The sequence below is a fragment of the Podarcis raffonei genome, chromosome 7, assembly GCF_027172205.1.
Source record: "Podarcis raffonei isolate rPodRaf1 chromosome 7, rPodRaf1.pri, whole genome shotgun sequence".
NCBI classification, from domain to species: Eukaryota; Metazoa; Chordata; class Lepidosauria; order Squamata; family Lacertidae; genus Podarcis; species Podarcis raffonei.
In genome coordinates, this window is record NC_070608.1 from 57,113,267 (window position 1) to 57,132,500 (window position 19,234).

The 19,234-nt window shown below is 37.7% G+C and overlaps 1 protein-coding gene across 6 annotated transcripts in view; it reads left to right on the top strand.

Moving 5' to 3' along the window:
• Positions 1-19,234, top strand: part of ATP9B (ATPase phospholipid transporting 9B (putative)) — a 118,446-nt gene that overhangs the window by 47,648 nt on the left and 51,564 nt on the right. For all 6 annotated transcript variants that reach the window (XM_053396685.1, XM_053396686.1, XM_053396687.1 and 3 more), the window contains 4 exons: positions 716-810; positions 7,420-7,500; positions 9,176-9,251; positions 10,216-10,292. In XM_053396685.1, the coding sequence (XP_053252660.1) occupies positions 716-810; positions 7,420-7,500; positions 9,176-9,251; positions 10,216-10,292 (329 nt within the window). The remainder of the gene's footprint in view (positions 1-715; positions 811-7,419; positions 7,501-9,175; positions 9,252-10,215; positions 10,293-19,234) is intronic.

Below are 19,234 nucleotides of genomic sequence, written 5' to 3' on the forward strand. Positions count from 1 at the left end.
CCGTACCATGGGCTTCAGAGTGCTCAGGCTTCAAAGAGATTCTTCTGCTTCAGGGTGCTTCAAAAGCCCAGTGTGAATGCAAGCACAACGCTCACACGCTCTGAAAAAAAGGTGGTAAGCTCATGCCTATAGTGCCACTGGCGTTTGAAGCAGTGACTTCAAGAAGTAGAGTCCCTCTGAAGGCAGTAGCTTCTCTATCACACTGCTCTTGAAATGGTGGGTTGTGACGTGATCCGAGGTGGTTCATAGCAGGAGCACTACCTCCAAACAAATATATGGCAAAAGATTAAGAAATGGGTCCCCAAATGCATGTTTGGGTTTAAAGTGGGTCCTGGGTCTGAAAGGGTTGAAGATGCGTGGTTTGCACAACTGCAGGGACAACATTTTGCCCCTCTCTCTTGAGTTGAAGGAAGAGCAGAGGAAGCCATATAGTTTTGCTGGCTACCAAGGCAAGTCAGACATGAGAATCCTAAAATGTTAACTTTGTGAAGTTTAAAAAGGTTTAGGAAACTCAAGAAAAACTTTGCATACACGTGCCTTTGCCTCTTGCACTGTGTCTATAGGAATCTTCCTGTTTGTTTCCCTGTGCCCTACTAGAATTAAGAACATTGTTGTAAGACAATTTCAAAAGCAACTCTTCCATAGCTTATGTCCATTTCCATTTTAATGGGATCTAAAACATCTGTCATGTTTTTGTTTCTTTTGCATTTTTAAGGTTCATGTTTTATCCGAACTGATCAGCTAGATGGTGAAACAGACTGGAAACTAAAAGTTGCTGTTAGTTGCACACAGAGATTGCCAGCTTTAGGGGTAAGCATTGTAGTTATACATTTCACTTCTTTCCCTGTGCCTTATGCAGATACATGTTATGAAGAAGTTGTGTTTAAAATTTCCAGATCAAAAAATTGTATGTGCATAACACTGACTTTCCGTAAACAGTAAGTATATATAAAATCAGAAGACACTAAAGTTGGAGTAGCAGCATTTACTGGAGACCCACTAATTATATTCTCTGTTACTCTATGCCCGGGTAATTAAATTTAAAGTGGTGCTTAAGGAAATATGACAAGAATTATTGTTTTAATATTGTCAGTGTATTGAACATGCTTACAGTATTTATTGAAAGGTGGTCTTTCAAAGAGAAAATGTAGAATTGGTATATACAAGCTGTTGTTTTCTAATGGTTTGCTTACTTGTATTTTTTTGTTTTTATAAATAGTGGGTGTTCATTATTATGGTTGTAAGGCACCTCAAGCATGGAATGAGTAGAATATAAATATTTTAATTTCAAACTGTGCAAGTTGCTACATGTTATCCTAGGGATATCTGATTTGTTTCTTAGGCAGCATCCCTGCCATGCTTCATGGCTGAATGATTTTGAAATTGGAAGAAGTTTCAAAAGCAGTTCTTAAGGTGAAATGAGGAATGAGTTCAAAGGGAAAAACCTAAAATCCCGCTAGACATGTGCAAGCCTAAGACAACCATTTGGATTTTAGCTACAGTGTGTGTTGGTCCTGAAATACAGAATATGTACCATAAAGCTGGAAACATCTGGCTAAATGAAAGTAGGGACTTCAGTGGCTATTTCCAGTTAGTTGTGACATTACTCTAACAGAAAATAACTTAGAGCATTCTTATTTACCTTCTGTGAATTCACACCTATAGTCACCCAGGTGTGCCTTCAAACAAGATAAACTATGGTCTGCTCTATTCACCTGTGTCATGAAATCCACAGTTGAAATTAATGAATTAGATTAAGGCTGAAATTATAAGCACACTCACTAAGAAGTAAGTTACATTGAAAACAGTGAGATTCCATTTTGAATAAAATATGCATCAGTTTGTGCTGAAAATACAGTTTTAATTTTTTTAAAGTGTGATTTATTTGCTACTTTCAGTTTCTGCTTTTTATCTAGTGTGAAAGAATAGTATTGCCACTTAACCCAGTAAATAGTAAATGCATTTCTCAGGTTTATTTCTGAAATAAAACCAATAACGTGCAGTATAGTGATGCTGCTATTTGTTTGAAACTCATATTTGTTTGAAAATATATGCAGTAGCTTGAATCCAAAGGATTTTTGTTCTTTGGAATAGCTACCCTTTCTGGAGTTACTGCTATTGTAGAAACTATGGGATCCATGTTTACAGCATTCATTTGGTAGGGTTACTTTACATAATCAGGTATATGCGAGTACAGCCGTGCTGCAAATACAAGAGCTGCAAATACCTCAGGGACAATTTGTCACGGGAATCGCCAAAATTTGTGAAATGACCTTAGAGGGTAATTTGTGTGGGAGAATGGAATAATGGCAGAGAGTGAATCCCCCCTCTCTCTGTTTTGCACATCACATTGTGTCTGTGACTGAGAGAGATGCTGCAGTCCTGAACAGCATCTATGGTACCAAATAACTGAGTCAGGAGAAGGGCAGCTGACTTGATTTTCTTAAAACAAAGATACTAAAAAGCTCTCAAATTGTGTATTTTTAACTAAACCCTGTTATATGAAATGCTTCAAAATCCTTGCAGTTTAATAGTTGCCAGCAAAGTTCATGTGAGTCATATATATTTAATAATGTATAACCCCCAGTGCTCATGCACACACACAAATTGTGATTGTATGATTCCCTGGTTAGCATGTAAGCAAATGAATTGCATTTTGCTGAGGATGGGCTGATTCAGTTTTACAGTAATTCTTGAATGCCACCTGCTGGGCTGCTTCTAAAATGGCTGAGGAGATGCTTCATGTTTTCACCTCTGCTACAGTCCATACTCGCTGCAGTCATTGCGGCTTTGCCTGTTTAATATCTCACCCTACTGCCACTTTCTCCTGCAGTCCACAGAACATAAAATATTCAGGCATTAGAGAAATCAGTAGTTCTGTAAAAGTTTTTTTGCAAGTCATTTTTTAATCTTTCACCCTCTATGTAGGATTGATGAGAGACAGTAGTAGTTGCTGCCTACTGTCTCCTAGCTTCATCCACTAAAATAGCAAGCAAGAGTATAGATGTCCGAGAGCTTTTCGAGTACACATGTCCTCCTATATACAAGATAAATCTTACTTAATTCTGTGCCTCAACAAGTCCAGTGACCTAGTCCTTAGGGAAGCACTTGACTAACCAATTCCAAATGCTTACTCATGATTCTGAGAACAGAGAGTACCCCCACCCCTTAAGGGAAAAGTGATCAAAATTAGGAAGTGGGTTTTCCAAGTCAGAAAGCTTTCAGTAACAGGGTTTAATTTGGACTCAGGTACATTCTTAATGCCACTAACAAGGATTCAGCCCTGACCTCTGGGATAACATATGAGGTTACTAATATAGAGAACATAAATCTTGTAAAAGTCAAGCTTTCGTTGAATAAATGGGTTAAACAAGACTAGTTCTAAGTAGTCACGATTCACGGAAAAAAAAAAGGATACAGCTACATGCGCCCTAAAAGTATTGGGAATTTGTACTCCTTTTAATATTTAAAGTAGTAGTTAAAGGAAAAGAAACAGAGCATGCATAGATGTAGACTAAGCAATATAGTCATGTAGTTAACATACACTGTCCATAACTGTCACTCATTTTGATTTCTGTAGTTATCCGATGTAAAGGATTGTATCTTGTGTTGTCATGGGCTGTCAGTTCCATCATCAATGTAGGACTGTAACCTTATCCACAGTGACACCCAGAATAAATAAACCGGTAAACCTTTAGAGCTTTCTTAAAGAACAGATGACACCACCAAAGATGATCAGTACAGATTTTGTTGTCTTCCAAAACCACTTAATGTGATCAGAGAATTAAAATTTCAACAAGTCATTTAATGATGGCTGAGCTGTAAGAACTGTAACACCCAGGTTAGGTTTCTTGGTTTCATAGTCATATGTGGGATAGTGTCTTTCTGCACTGTGCATATTCTGGGATATTCTTCTCTGGCTTAAATGATCACGGAAATTTATTAGCAGCAATGAGGTCACTGTAATTTTCAATAAATGGTGACTTGCTGATTTATATCAAAAGATCCATACAGCAGTAAACAATACCATTTACATTTAATTAGTTTTATTGAACCAGAGGCAATTTTATTTGTAATGAACTGCATGTTATGATTAAGGATGTATTTTAATGATCTTTAAGTAAGGTGAACAAATGTTGCCCTTGACCTAATAGAGGAGGTTTTTCTACATTATTGATAACTCTAGAGTGATTTCTAAATTATTATTGTGAACTGTAGAGGAAAACATTGTCATTATTGTGCCATCATTTAGTTCTTTCATGACTTATGCAAACAATTAGATGCATCCTTACAAAATGCTTCCCTGTAAGTTAGACGGAGATGTTCAGCTAAACAACTTCTCTCTAATAATTGTTTAAATATTATATTTCCATGATACAATGTGTTGTAAGTCCCCTTACTTTTAACTTACATTTGGAAATTAAAATGGTCTTAATTTTCTCTTGTCTAAAGACATAAGTGACAGTGTATGAGAATCAATAAGTTTAGAAACATTATTGTTTTAGTTTTAGTTTAAAAATAAATTGCATGGTGGCAGAGGTATAGAATCAACAATAAACATTTACTCTCTCATTGGATTATTTAAAATACAGTCTGTACTAATTTTGAAGTTTGTCATGGAGGCTTTGGGTATATCATTTTTTCATGATATATCACTAGCTCTTTCCTTGCTTTTGAGACAATTTAGATGTGATGGCTATGCTGTTTCAAGGAAAACGTCAAATGTTAAAGTGATCTAGTTTCTTCACAGCTTAACCATTTCTGCAAAGCATGAGAGTATGTAAAGTAAAAAAAAAAAACTTTCGTGCTTGGCTCACTTCATTAATAGTTTTTATTGTATTACAAGTATGTGTGTGGTATTAGTTTTCTGCTGTACTGAGACTCTTATTTTTCTGTGCACAATAAAGCACATAATAGCCTGGATTGTCTAAATTGTAGGTGATAACAGATTGAGAAGAACTGAATGATGAAGATATAGGACACCACATGTGTATTAGTTTCATATGAATTATTTCTCAAGAGGCTGATGAAAACTAACTTAGAAGAACAAAAATGCACTGAATGGAAGTTTGTGTGAAAGCTTACAATAAATGGTTGATGATTTAGCATAAAAACAGATGATTTGTAATGGAAGATGTTGAAATCTGATTTGCTCTCTTAAAATATGAATAAAATATATGAGCAAGCATAAATAATTCAGCAGAATGTGAAGAAGAAGCTATGGTTAGAGTTGCATTCTTTTAAAACTAAATGGAAACATCCTGATAAATTTACTTGTTGATTATGTTAGGAACTTTTGCTTGCTTTTCTTTAAAAATGTATATAGAGAACTATATTTAACAGTCATAATCACCTTTTAATCTAACAGTTATGCCTGATAGAAAATATGTGTGTTTACCAGTGCTTAGTTTTTACTGCTGATACTTTTCAAATAACCACATGTACACCTGATCCAAACATCCCTGAGCATAGCTCACACAGCTAAAAGGATGATGGGGAGACAGGAACTTTCTGCACTTGAGGCCCCCCAACTATGAAAGGAGTGTTTGCATGCTCACAATCACAACATAAGGCTATGTACCTTACATTTCAATTGTTGCTCTTTGTATCAGCACTCTTTTTTTGATTATGATTAATCATGTGCAGTGGGGACTTTTATGCACTGAAACTGGTTCCTATGTTCAAATTACTACTTCCCTGGACCAAAGGATGCAGTCAGTGGCCATTTACTGTGGTGGACATACAGCCACTTGGAAAGTGAAACATTCTCCATATTGTTTGCTTATACAAGGAGGAGAAATTTGAATACATCCTTTTAAATATAATTATATTTTATTGGTTTTTCAACAAAGTGAATACAAAACTATATTCCCCCATACATATACTCCTTGCCCCTTCCTCCCCGTGAAACAAAGTGTTCCAGAAAAACATGCCAGAGTTGTAGCTGTGATTCCAGTGGGTGCCATTGTATGTGATGTTAGTTGAATACATTAATATGAGTAGATTGGTTTCTGGGTTTTAAAAAAAGGGGGTGATATTTGGCAATAATAGACAGTAATGAAATAAATTCACAACAGCATCTCCCACAAATAATTATATCATCAAAGTTCATAATATAAAAACTACTGTTCCTGAGATACACACCCCAGTGTAGAAATGTTCAAGATCCCTAGATGTCACTGAGGATATATAACTGAATAACCACAGAAATTACAAAGGTGGATAAGATCACCATATGGCCAGGGAAAATTCCATAAACAACATATGCACCAAGGGAAACCAGGAAGTGAAACTACTGTGAGCCAGTGGAATCTGAGTCTCATTTTGTAAACATTTTGTATATGGGTACGAGTATTTGTTATTATTTTACTCTATATTGTACAGGTATTCAAAACATATGCCTGTATAAATTGCTGCTTTCCTCTATAAAACAGTGACTTGCAAGTATTTTGAAGAGGAAAAATATGCATACTGTATCTCTAGTGGCATTATATTTCTTGTACTTGAGTTTAGAAAGCAGAAGCAAGCTAGACTACGTATATGCATCAGTTAGTATCGCCAGATTGTCATTTACCTTTTGATCTCCATCTGTGAAAATAAAAATGTTTAAAAGTTTGATAGGGATTAAGGTCTAGGCATGTGCTGTTAAACACTTTTTAATATACCTTTATCTGTGAGCAATTAATTAAGTATTAGTTTTCGCTCAAGAAAAAATAAATGCCCAACAAATAATCATTTCCTCGTGCATAATCTCTAGTAATGTCTAGTACACAGAGAGGGAAATTTTGTGCTATAAATTGTAATGTTGTGCTATGCTGCTTCTGCACATGTACAGTGAGATGGAGAGGCAAGAGAGCAACAGGGCAGTACTGATCCCTATAAGATACCTATGGGGAAGAATATTAAATTGTTTCTGTCCAACTGATATGATTCTCTTTAAGCCAGTGAATACATCCATTAGTGGAAGTGGGATTCTCTGTCTGCAGTGCTGCAATCTCCTCTGAAGGCTTGAGGGACCCTTTGTTGTAGTCTCCCCTTTCCACTGACATATGCCTCTTCAAAAGCCCTTCCTTCTCCTGAGAGACACCATTAGATATAACGAATTACATACATAATTTTATTTGTATGCCGCCTTTCCACAGTTCAAACCATGCTAAAGGTTGCTTACGGCATGGAAAAAATACATAGCTACAACATAACAAATGTAGTCATAAACTACATTAAACATCAAAAAATACAAAGACATACTGAATAATTTACACATAAATCACAACAAAATCTAAAATAAATATACAAAAAAAAAAAAACAGCTCTCCAACATCCATAATAATACCCAAGTCCCAATTAACCGATTAGCCTTATTGCTGAAGGTATTAGTGGCATTTTGATACATGGAAATTTCAAAATTATCTGTTCTAGGATCTTTTTTCAATCAATGCATATGTTTATGCTCAGAAGCCACAAATGGATATTCACAGCTTTGAAGGTACCTTTACACGGGTAAGCAACAATTATTACTATATCACGTTGTCCCAAGTATGTAATATATTAAAAGAAAATGATATTTAATGCAAGTTAGCTCTGAGATTCTCGAACTGTATTTTACTAAGTGTTTTCAAGAAAGGGAATGACCAGTTAAGGTGCTATTCCACACTTCTCAGAAGGAATTTATCAACCATAGAGATGAGGATCATGCAATGTACCACTAGAAATCAATACAGAGTGACATTTGCAAGTCCAGAGTTGCTTAGAACTTTATATGTAAGCAAAAAGATCTTAAAATTGGCTTGGTGTCTAATAGGCGGTCTGCTAAGGTGGCTAATAGGCACTGCTAAGATACCTTAGCAGTGATGTGATATGGATCCAGTGAAAAAAACAGTCATCACCACTCATCACAGCATTCTCCAAATTCGGGTCTAAACATGAGTTCACAGTGGCCAAGCTATTTCTCTCCAGGAAATGGAACAATTACTGAATTTATATCCTGTCCTTCCTACCAAAGGAGCCCTGGGCAGGAAGTTGACATACCATCCAAAGCTGCTGATAGGCACTCTTTACTGCAGAGGTCGCCTGGCCCTTCATTGACAAAGATGGCTCCAAAAGCACTCCTAAACATCCTCAAGGGACGCAGGTGGCTCTGTGGCCTAAACCACTGAGCCTTTTGGGCTTGCCAATCGGAAGGTTGTCAGTTTGAATCCGCGCAACACGGTGAGCTCCCGATGCTCTGTCCCAGCTTCTGCCAACCTAGTAGTTTGAAAGCATGCCAGTGCAAGTAGATAAATAGGTACCACTGTGGTGGGAAGATAAACACAGTTTCTGTGCGCTCTGGCACTCGTCACAGTTCTCCATGAGCCAGAAGCGGTTTAGTCATGCAGGTCACATGACCCGGGAAGCTGTTTGTGGACAAATGCCGGCTCTCTTGGCCTGAAGTGAGATGAGTACCGTACCCCATAGTTGCCTTTGACTGGACTTAACTGTCTAGGGGTCCTTTACCTTTACTTTACCCTAAACTGCTAACTAATGTCCCATTACCTGTGTCATTCTGGGACTTTGGCCCAAGTGAGCACGGGCGCTGTTGCTCCAGGGTCTATTTTGAGTTTTTCGCAAGGCATACATGTATTGCTTTAGTGTATTTGCTGAGCGGAGTTGCAGGTACTGGGACAGGTAATCCATGGGTGGAGATGAGAGAAGACTGAAGGAGGAGCTTTTTGTTGAGCATTATTCCCATTGCTCTCTGCCCTTCATCCAAGTGGTGGGGTTTTCTGCCACCATGGGCCCCTTTTTAGTAAGCAGGATATATAATGATTCATTCAAACCCCTCCCTGCCAACAGATGTGGTGGTTTGGATTGCTCTGTCCATCCCAGTGAAATTCACTTGATTCGCATCAGTGAGACCAAATTGTTTTAAGTTAACCACTTAAATCAATTAAATTCTAGATGCAATATTTAATTCTAAACAATTTTATATATTTTTAAAAAAATATTTATTATAATTTTCTCACAATTTTATCTGACATTTATTACCATATAAAAATCCTAATGATCTTTAAATGCTAGTCCATTATGAATGTGTGCGTATACAATATTGTTAGAGGCAATATTTCCCCATACATGCATGTATGATTATACAGTATTTTTGAAAAACAGTTTTACAAGTTGGCTTTGTTTTTAACAGGAAGACAGTGACCCAACAGTTCATGAAAGCCTAAGCATAGAAAATACATTATGGGCAAGCACAGTTGTTGCCTCAGGTAAACAATGCATGCTTTATTGATGTGGAGAGAGAGACAACTGGAAAACTGGGGAAAATAGGCATTTAGACTTTATGCTATTTCACATATGAAATTATGTGTGTGGGGACCTGGAATGCAATGCACGTGTAAGTGAGTGGGGTGGGCACTGTATAGCCTAGTGGAGAGTTCAAAAATTCTTACCTGAAGTCACTCCATACTATTAACTGCCCTCAAATAGCTGTTACGTTAGATGCACAAGGGTTCTCAAATGACCAGACGGGTGGGGAGAGAGTTTACTTAGGCAGATAAAATATGTGAATGAGCCCACAATATTATATTGTACAGTGGTACCTCGGGTTACATACGCTTCAGATTACAAACGCTTCAGGTTACAGACTCTGCTAACCCAGAAATATTACCTCGGGATAAGAACTTTGCTTCAGGATGAGAACAGAAATCATGCTCCGGTGGCGCAGCAGCAGCAGCGGGAGGCCCCATTAGCTAAAGTGGTGCTTCAGGTTAAGAACAGCTTTAGGTTAAGAACGGACCTCCAGAACGAATTACAGTGGTACCTCTAGTTACGTACTTAATTCGTTCTGGAGGTCCGTTCTTAACCTGAAACTGTTCTTAACCTGAAGCACCACTTTAGCTAATGGGGCCTCCCGCTGCTGCTGCTGCGCCGCCGTCGTGCAATTTCTGTTCTCAACCTGAAGCAAATTTCTTAACCCGAGGTACTGTTTCTGGGTTAGTGGAGTATGTAACCTGAAGCGTATGTAACCTGAAGTATATGTAACCCGAGGTACCACTGTAAGTACTTAACCTGAGGTACCACTGTAGTAGTTTTCTACATCAACAATACTAAGAGGAAAGTTTGTATTTTTATGATAGCTGAATGAATAATTATATTACCATTTTTTAGCATTTTATTTCCCAAGTTATAAAGTTTTCCTATAAACAGTTTTCTTTGTTTTATTTATTGCAGGAACAGTAATTGGTGTTGTTATTTATACTGGAAAAGAGACTCGGAGTGTAATGAACACCTCCAATCCAAAGAATAAGGTAGGCTGGTTTGATGAGAAAGAGTGCTGGACTAAATGCCTTTAAAATTCTGAACACCTTTACCTTTCCTATGTATTTGTTTTAAATTCATATATTATGATTCTCTACCAATTCAGCCAGTACAACTGATTACTTGTCCTAAATTTTGCTTATTGTATTTATTTCTATTGAAAATAGTTTCCCATCTGTGCTTTACAGTACTGTACTAGATTAGCTTTTCCAGCAATGGAACATGCTTCCATTTCATCATTTTGGTATTTCCTTGGTCAGTTTTTAAGTTACTTCTTGTTACTCATAATTATTTTGGGTAGTGCATAAAGGTGGCATGCTTAAAACCTGGGGAATGTATATCATTATGTGTGTGGTGAAAATTCAGATAAAGGGTGATCTCCAACTAAGACTTACTCAGTGTAGACTCACTGAAATTAATGGTCTTAATTTCATTGGCTTCAATGGGTCTGGCATTGAGTGTGACTAACATTGGATTTCATCCAAATGGTATTCAGTTATGGCCTTTATTGAAGTGTTTCTCAAGTTGGAGAGGGTCTCTTAAGGGCAACATAGGGCGTCACGAGTCAATGACTTACTAGCGTAAAATAAACAAGCCTTGCAGGTCTCAGTTGAGATGTGGACCCATTAGAAGTAGTGAGGAGAGGTGTAAGGCCCAAACAGTGGAGAAGAAGCATTGCTGAGGTTATAAGATGCTGCTCAGTTATGATTAGTATGGTGCTTAATTTTTTTGAGGTTGGCTTTTGTGTTTGAAAATTGTTGTTTCGGAGAAACATTTCAAGCATCCGTGAAATACAGTTGCTCGTAGAGTGAGTTTTCTCAGTCTGCTAATGCTTCATTAGCTCCCTCCTGCCCATTTTTTTTGTTTTTAATTGAGAAGATTTCTTTCTGAATTCAGCTCATCAATGATTACACAGGTTTTGGTATTCTAGATAATGTTATTTTGTCAGTTCTCAGCCTTTGGGGGATAATTATCAGTGCTAAGCCCACGACTAGAATCCAATCCTATTTCAGTCTGGCTTATAGCTTGTGTTTAGCACCGAAACTGACTTGTCTCTCTCTGGTAGACCAAAGTGAGTGCAAACTGTTGTTTCCTCCTAGACCTCTTAGCTCTTTAATACCATTAATTTTTCTGGTGTCCATGACCCTACTAATTTTGGTCATAATAAAAAAAGTGGGTGCAGTGCTGGGCTAGGAGGTACAAATTGCCCCTTACTCGATTATCAGATCAGTAACCTTGTTTAGCGCATCTGCTGAAGGGGTGGGTGGGGCTGTTTTGGTGTGCACATGTGGATTTGTAGGATAGCCACACCCACTGCTAGCATGCAGTTCCCAGAGGATTGGCCAAGGGTGAATAGACCTCTCAGACCAAAATATGTCATCCATCCCTGTATTAAAGTCCTAAATGTCTTGGAGCCAGGGTACCAAAAATACCACCTTATCCTACATCAACCTGCCTGTCGTGTTAAGATCTGCTTTTCAGATTCATTAATTAATTCATTCTTTCATAATTAATTAATTATTTTTGTATCCTGCCTGGTTGGAGGAGGGAAATTACAGTCAAAACTATGCAGATAGCTGCTAATCCCAGGTAATAATCTTTCTAAAGACCATTAAAAAGTCATTTCAGCTATCATGAGCTGAAACTTGAGATTGCCTTTTATAAATTGAACCTTTATTTCGTAGGAAGATAGTTATATCAAAAGAAGGAAGGAATGAAGGGGAACAAAACCCTTGGTCTTAAAAAATCAATTGTGACAGGTTGCCATTTTCATGCCATTCATAATAATAAGTTACTTAAGAGTCAGAACATAAAGAAGGAAATGATAATACAAATTGCCTAGGGTAGTTATTGCAATCCCTTGAGTGTATTGATTTGTGTTTCTAATAAAAAGATGCTTTTAAATGTGTCATTGACAAAAAGACAGGTGATATGTGCCATTATGTGAATTAGAGTGCCCTATTATTATTTTAATCTGTGTAACTGCATTTTAAAATAGCACAAAACACAATCAGCACATCTTTGGTGTGCACAATTATTTTCCCTCTGATGCATTGATGTGAAATTAAAACTTCTTCCAGAAACAATAAATTCTAGGTCAAAAGTAATTCATTTTTCAAGTCTTCTCACACATTGAAGTGGATAAACAATAGGATAATCTATAACCAAAAGGCATTATCTGTTATACCGTGCAATTTTATCAATAGCTGACTCTTTGGGATCTGTAACATTCTGCACTAAATCCTTATTTATAATTGTGCTTTCATAAAAGAAATCTGCACGGTGAAGAGAATAAGGAAGCTAGGGTCGTATGGGTTAAAAAGGGTTGTTGCTTTGTAATTTAACAGCTATTCTAAAAATAATTTTCAAGTGTTGCTACAGAGTGCCATCAAGAAAGGATTAAATGGAACAAACAAACAAGTAAATTAGTAGCACATAGACAAGTTGTGATACAGCTTTTAGGATTATGACAACACACGCCCCGCCTTCATTTACATAATCAGCATACTTTGATATTACATCTGTTAACAATTAAAAGTTGTGTTTCTTCAGCTGAAATGTGAACATAAATAAACTTATAATTTCAGGCAGCAGTAAAGAGGCAAAATGTTAAATGCTGAAAAAACAATCATAATTAGAACAGCTGGGATGCATCATAGTTTTAGGGGAAAAGTTTAAACCAGTTCTTAAAAATGTGTGGTTTTCTCATTCAGCATAGAAAAAAAACAGGTAACATCAAGCTTTCACTGGGTATGTATACAGTGGTACCTCGGGTTAAGAACTTAATTCATTCTGGAGGTCTGTTCTTAACCTGAAACTGTTCTTAACCCGAAGCACCACTGTAGCTAATGGGGCCTCCTGCCACCGCTGCACCGCCACTGCACGATTTCTGTTCTCATACTGAAGCAAAGTTCTTAACCCGAGGTAATATTTTTGGGTTAGCGGAGTCTGTAGCCTGAAGCGTATGTAACCTGAAGCATATGTAACCCGAGGTACCACTGTATAGAAAATGTATAGAGCAGTATAATTATTTAATTCATTCTCGCTTCATTTCTGCAGTTCCTTATTAGTGTGAAAACTCCACCATCCAGGTAGCAATCTTTCATTTCTTGTTTTCTTCTTTCACTTTGAAGGGAGAGAAATGATGTCCCCAAATGAGAATGCACAAAAATTGTCCCTCTTGTGACGCTGGGATTGGACTCCCCATATTCAGGAGGATGAGGCCAGGGATTTGGCATATAACAGGAATGTTCATACTAAACAAGAAGGAAGAGGAGCCCAATTGTGCTGCTACTTCTCCAGCCTAAGGAAGTCATATTGGCCTGCTCTGACTTCTGCTCAGAAGCCCTAGTGGATCCATAGGGAGGAATTCAAAGTCACACTACATTAAATATTTTGATCAGCACAAGCTATTCAGTTTGCCAGATGGAACTATTCTCCTTCTTCCCCTGTGTACTGCTTCAGGGTTCTCTCAACCTCCACGAGGCTGTTTCGAGGGGAAGTCCTTGCACAGGGCTTCTGCTGATGGGATTTGTTAGGTGAGTCCTACCCATAGTGTCTGTTGGAGACTGTGCCATGCCATCTGAGTCAACGACTCCTAAAGTGGGCTGGGCACCTATAATTGAAAGGGCTCCTCACATGGAAGACAAAGCTGGGTGCTGCACCGCCTGTCTAAGGCTAAAACAGCATTTAGGTTCTGTACTCCTATACCTCAGTTATGGAGTATTCAGCCTGAGCTCTGCATGGAGCTGTCCAGGATGCTGTAGAGTCTTGCCTGACCTCCATACAGCTGAAGCCATCATGCAGAAAAATAATTGGTAAAAATAATTGGTAAAACAGAGATTATTGGTGTGCATAGTATCTCTCAGTTACTGTTCAATATAACCAGTATCAAATAACCACTATACGTTACATGCAATATTGAAGATCATGGAATTGATCTAGTTAGTAGCTTACAAATTTTGTTAGGTCCCTACTTAGCGATACTTCTGCAAGCTCTCTGCTCATGCGAGAGCTGCTGATGGTGAGGAGGCAACAGTAGAAAATTGTATTGTGCATGCAGAATTGGGTTGGGAAGATGTAATTCATGTTTTAATCAGTTCCTTAGTAAATTCTGAAAACTCAACGAAGGTATTCATGGGTGTCGTTGAAAATGAATGGTTCTGTCTCTCCTGGTAGTTATTATGACTGAATAGTTTTATCTTAAGGCACAGATATTTACATCTGAGACTATTGTCAGATGTTTGTTTAGCAGTTTTCATAGAATAATAAAATCATAGAATTGTAGAGTTGAAGGGACCACGAGGGTCATCGAGTCTATCCCCCTGAATTGTAGGAATCTTTTGCCCAACATGTGGCTCAAACCCATGACCCTGGTATTATGAGTCTCATGATGTACTGAGCTATCCCAGCTCTGATTTGTTTCATCAAGAAGGAATAGTATAAGAAATTAGAATCCGTGTTCAGTGGAATTCATTTACCTCTTTTATATCTAAATTATTTCTTTTGGATTTTTGTTCTTTTGCCTAATTTTGGAGTGATGAGTTGTTTTTCTTATTTTCATTATTATATATCTTATCTTTGTAAGCAAAAGTGTGCTTTAGAAGTGCTGATCAAGAGAATAAATGTGGGGAAAGTGAGCTGCAGTTTCCTGTTATAAATTATTGGTAAAGTTTTAGGATCTGTTAATAACCAAATCCAGTAATTGAAAGTTGCCAGTTTAAGTTTGCAATATAAATTGGAATTGCTTCAGAAAATGGTACCCAAACTGACAACATGTTTGAAGAATTGTTGCCATACATGCTCCTTTTCAGCCCCGTTTACCTAGTCCCTCAAACTTATTTCTAGCCTGTTGCATGTGTATGGAAAAAGATAACTCTAGAAAGCTGTGTTTAATAGTTGATTAATCATGCAGGATTTACATCCTCCTTATACTTCCTGTAGCTTCCTATAGCTTCCTCAAAGTGTTCATTCTTGAGTCCTATAAGTTTGGAATAAGTAGTATGCACCTATATTTTTCTAAACCCGTATAGCCAGTTAACAGGGGCCAGAAACGTCTTCTCTTATTATTGTGGTGTGAATTGTGACTGTAGTGAGTTATTCTGAATCTGTGTCCCCTAATCACAGGGCAGAGCTTATTTAAAATGTCTATGTTATGGTGTGGAAAAATCAAAGAAAAATTTCCATAGCACGTTTCAAGTGTAAAACCATCTAAATAAACAATGATTTCATATATAAGTATGCCGTTGCTCAATTCCGTACTCATACCTGTGTAAACAAGAAGTGTATGGATATCTTATAATTTAGAAAAGGATTTATTTTGTTTTCGTATTTTAATCACCCAGGCAACAATTTTTCTTAACTTTAAGTCAATACTTCGTGATTTATTGCACCAATTATAAAAATTGTTTTGTAGCCTAAGGATGTAGACATTGTCGGGAAAATGCAAGGCAAAGAGGAGAATTTTCTAATGAATCCATTTAATATGCTTTTAATTCAAATGTTATGAACATAAGTTTTTGCAAGGTTTCAGTATCAGTCTAAAATGATATATTTGGTTTTAAATTTTAGATTAATGTAGATATGGCAACATCAGCATTATTATAGGGTGATGGCTGTGTGGATAAGATCTCATTTGTAGTCTAATCAGCTTATTATGGGGCGTTATTCCAGTCTTTAAAATGGCATTGAATTGTGCTCTTCATAATGCATGAATCAGTAATCAATCCTATTTGGATAGATATTTCTTAAAACTTAGTTCATTGGGTAAGATTGGAATCTGCCACAGCTAAAGGTCATATATAGCTGTTAATTAGCCTAAAGGGAAATTAACTGAATTAACTGAATAAGGTTGCCTCAGTCAAACAATTCTTCAACTGCAAGCCCTGTTTATTTCCCTGTGACATGTGCAGACACAGAGCTTTGATAATTGGGCTGTACGAAATATGTAACCCAATTTTTGTGTTTTGACTAGCATTTAGGCACATTCTTCTTCATGTAAAATGAATGGTTAATTCACAATTCTTGCCTGCTTAAACTTTGCAATAGTAGATCAAGAATATATTTGAGCTAGAAAGGTGTTCCTCAGTTTCATAGATTACACCACACAAGAGATACTTAAAAAATATTCATTTATGCTTCCTCTTCAACTTTCACACTTTCTCTTGCGTATGTTAAATGCTGTCATTTTATAAAGGCTACCTTGACGTTCTGCCAGCTCCCGCAGTATGCAAGAGCCAGCTAACATTAACATTTTATTTTATGGTTGTGGGTGTAGTTGCAGTTTCCGAAGTGATTAAGGTAACTAGTATAGATATGTTTTAAAAAGTATAAGTAATGAATAATTTCCATGTCTGTAGGAGCTTTTGTGTGAACCAGGGATTCCCACACAGTGGGGTTGCTGTTGCCAGCCATTATGTCTCGTTTGCAGACCTAATAAAGCAACATCAAACTTAATATTGAGATTCTGCTTTGACAAAAATAATACATGGCTTAACATAGCTATTCTGGGAAGACTTGTGTAAGCAAAAAAAAGTCTTGCAATATGTGCTGGATACTGAAGATCACCAGCACATGTCTAATTTCAGGAGGAGGAATACCAGGTAAAAAGGTAAAGGGACCCCTGACCATAAGGTCCAGTCGTGACCGAATTTGGGGTTGCGGCGCTCATCTTGCTTTATTGGCCGAGGGAGCCGGCGTACAGCTTCCGGGTCATGTGGCCAGCATGACTAAGCCGCTTCTGGCGAACCAGAGCAGCGCATGGAAACGCCGTTTACCTTCCCGCCAGAGTGGTACCTATTTATCTTCTTGCACTTTGACATGCTTTCAAACTGGCAGGAGCAGGGACCGAACAAAGGGAGCTCACCCCATCGCTGGGATTCAAACTGCCGACCTTCTGATCGGCAAGTCCTAGGCTCTGTGGTTTAACCCATAGCGCCACCCGCATCCCTGAATACCAGGTACTACTTTGTTAAATACCCTACTCCATAAAACTGCAGATCAGACCTCAGCAATGTGTGGTACAAGCAGGAGGGCCCCTTCAGATGACCTGAGTAATATTTCTGCATGATGTTCTCCAGGTGTTGGACATCAGTCTCAGCCAGCAAGGCCAATGGTCGGAGATTATTTATTTATTTATTTATTTATTTATTTATTACATTTCTAGACTGCCCTTCATCTGAGGATCACAGGGACAAAATACAAGTATACACCACACAAAAATACATAACATAGTAACAAACAAAAACAATACGCTCCCACATAGTTTAAAAGGCCACAGATTGTTTAATTAGCTAAAGGCCTGGAAGAAGAGGAATGGTTTTGCCTGGCACATAAAGATATGAAACAAGGGTGCCAGGCCAACTTTCCAGGGGAGAGAATTCCACAAGCAGGGAGCCACTGCAGAAAAGACCCATTCTCATGTTGCCACCCTCTGGATGTCTCATGGGGGAGGCACAGAAAGAAGAGCCTCAGGTGATGATCTGAGGGTCTGGATTGGTTCATATGGGGCGAGATGGTCCTTGAGGTATTGCGGTCCTGAGCTGTTTAAAGCTTAATAGATCAAAACCAGCACTTTGAATTGGCCTCAGAAACGTACGTAATTGGCAGCCAGTGCAGTTGGGCCAGGGTTGGTTGCTGAATACTGCATTAGCTGAAGTTTGTGAACCATCTTCAGAGTCAGCCCCATGTAGAAAGCATTGCAGTAATCTAACCTGGAGGTTACCAGAGCATCAATGACAGCCATTGGGCTTTCCCTGTCCAGATAGAGGCACAGCTGGTCCACCAGCCAAAGCTGTTGGAAGGCACTCTGCGCCACTGAGACCACCTGAGCAATGGCTCCAGCAATGGCTCCAGAAATAAACCCAAGATGCATACCCACTCTTTCAGAAGGAGCGCTACCACAACCAGAGCAACCTCCCATCCAACCAGTCTGGGGAACCTCCAATTATCAGGCCCCCAGTCCTAATCAGGTTTGTGAGTAGTAGTTTCAAGAATATTGTTGACTTTTAGTGTTGCAGCTCATCCCTTGGGAACTAATTACCAGCTGAAATTAGCTGTGTCATGATGTTTAGGTACCTACTGAAGATGTTTTTAAGAGAGCATTCCTTGAGTCCCACATACATACATACATACATACATACGTGTGTGTGTGTGTGTGTTGTAGGAATTATTTTATTGGTTTTAGAGGTTGTAGAAATGGTTTTAATTCTTTTTAAAATCTGTATTTTTATTTTATCTTCATTTTATCATGTAAAATAAATAATAATAAACATCTGGAAGGCACCACGTTGTTTACTCTTGATCTGCAAGTTCAAGCTGAAATAAAATATTATATTTGAAGATGAGTTGCCATGTTGCCCCCGGAAAGCAAAATCCTATAATAATTGTTATAAAAGTATTGTAAAGAATCAATAAGAAGTAAGCTTTATATGTTTAATACTATAATCATTTGGCTGCCATGAGAGCTATTGTTGCACTGACAGGCAGATGAGAAAGATAATGTGCTACAAAGTATTGCAGAGGTTTAAAATAGTCTTTTAAAATATATTCATTTAAATTCCAGTCACTATCAACCCATTTTCCTATCATTGTCATACTTATTTTGAAAGTAATCCAAAGAAATATCTCATGTCTGAATCTGTAAAATACAACTGATAACTAAAAAACTAGTTTCAGATTGCATATTGTACAGCTAATTTTAGTGACAGAAACTTTATTTAGTAACTTTTAAATAAAGGATAAATTAATGGTTAAACCTTAGAAGAGAAATGCAACACCTTCTTAAAAATAGTTTCTGTGTGTTCTTATAAATCAATTAAGCAGGAGGAGGCTTTTGGTGAGGGCAAGTACTTTATCAAGGGTCATAATGAGGAGCAGAGCAATCCCCAAGGAGCAATCCATGCTTAATTTTCCTTTCAACAGTAGGAGTAAG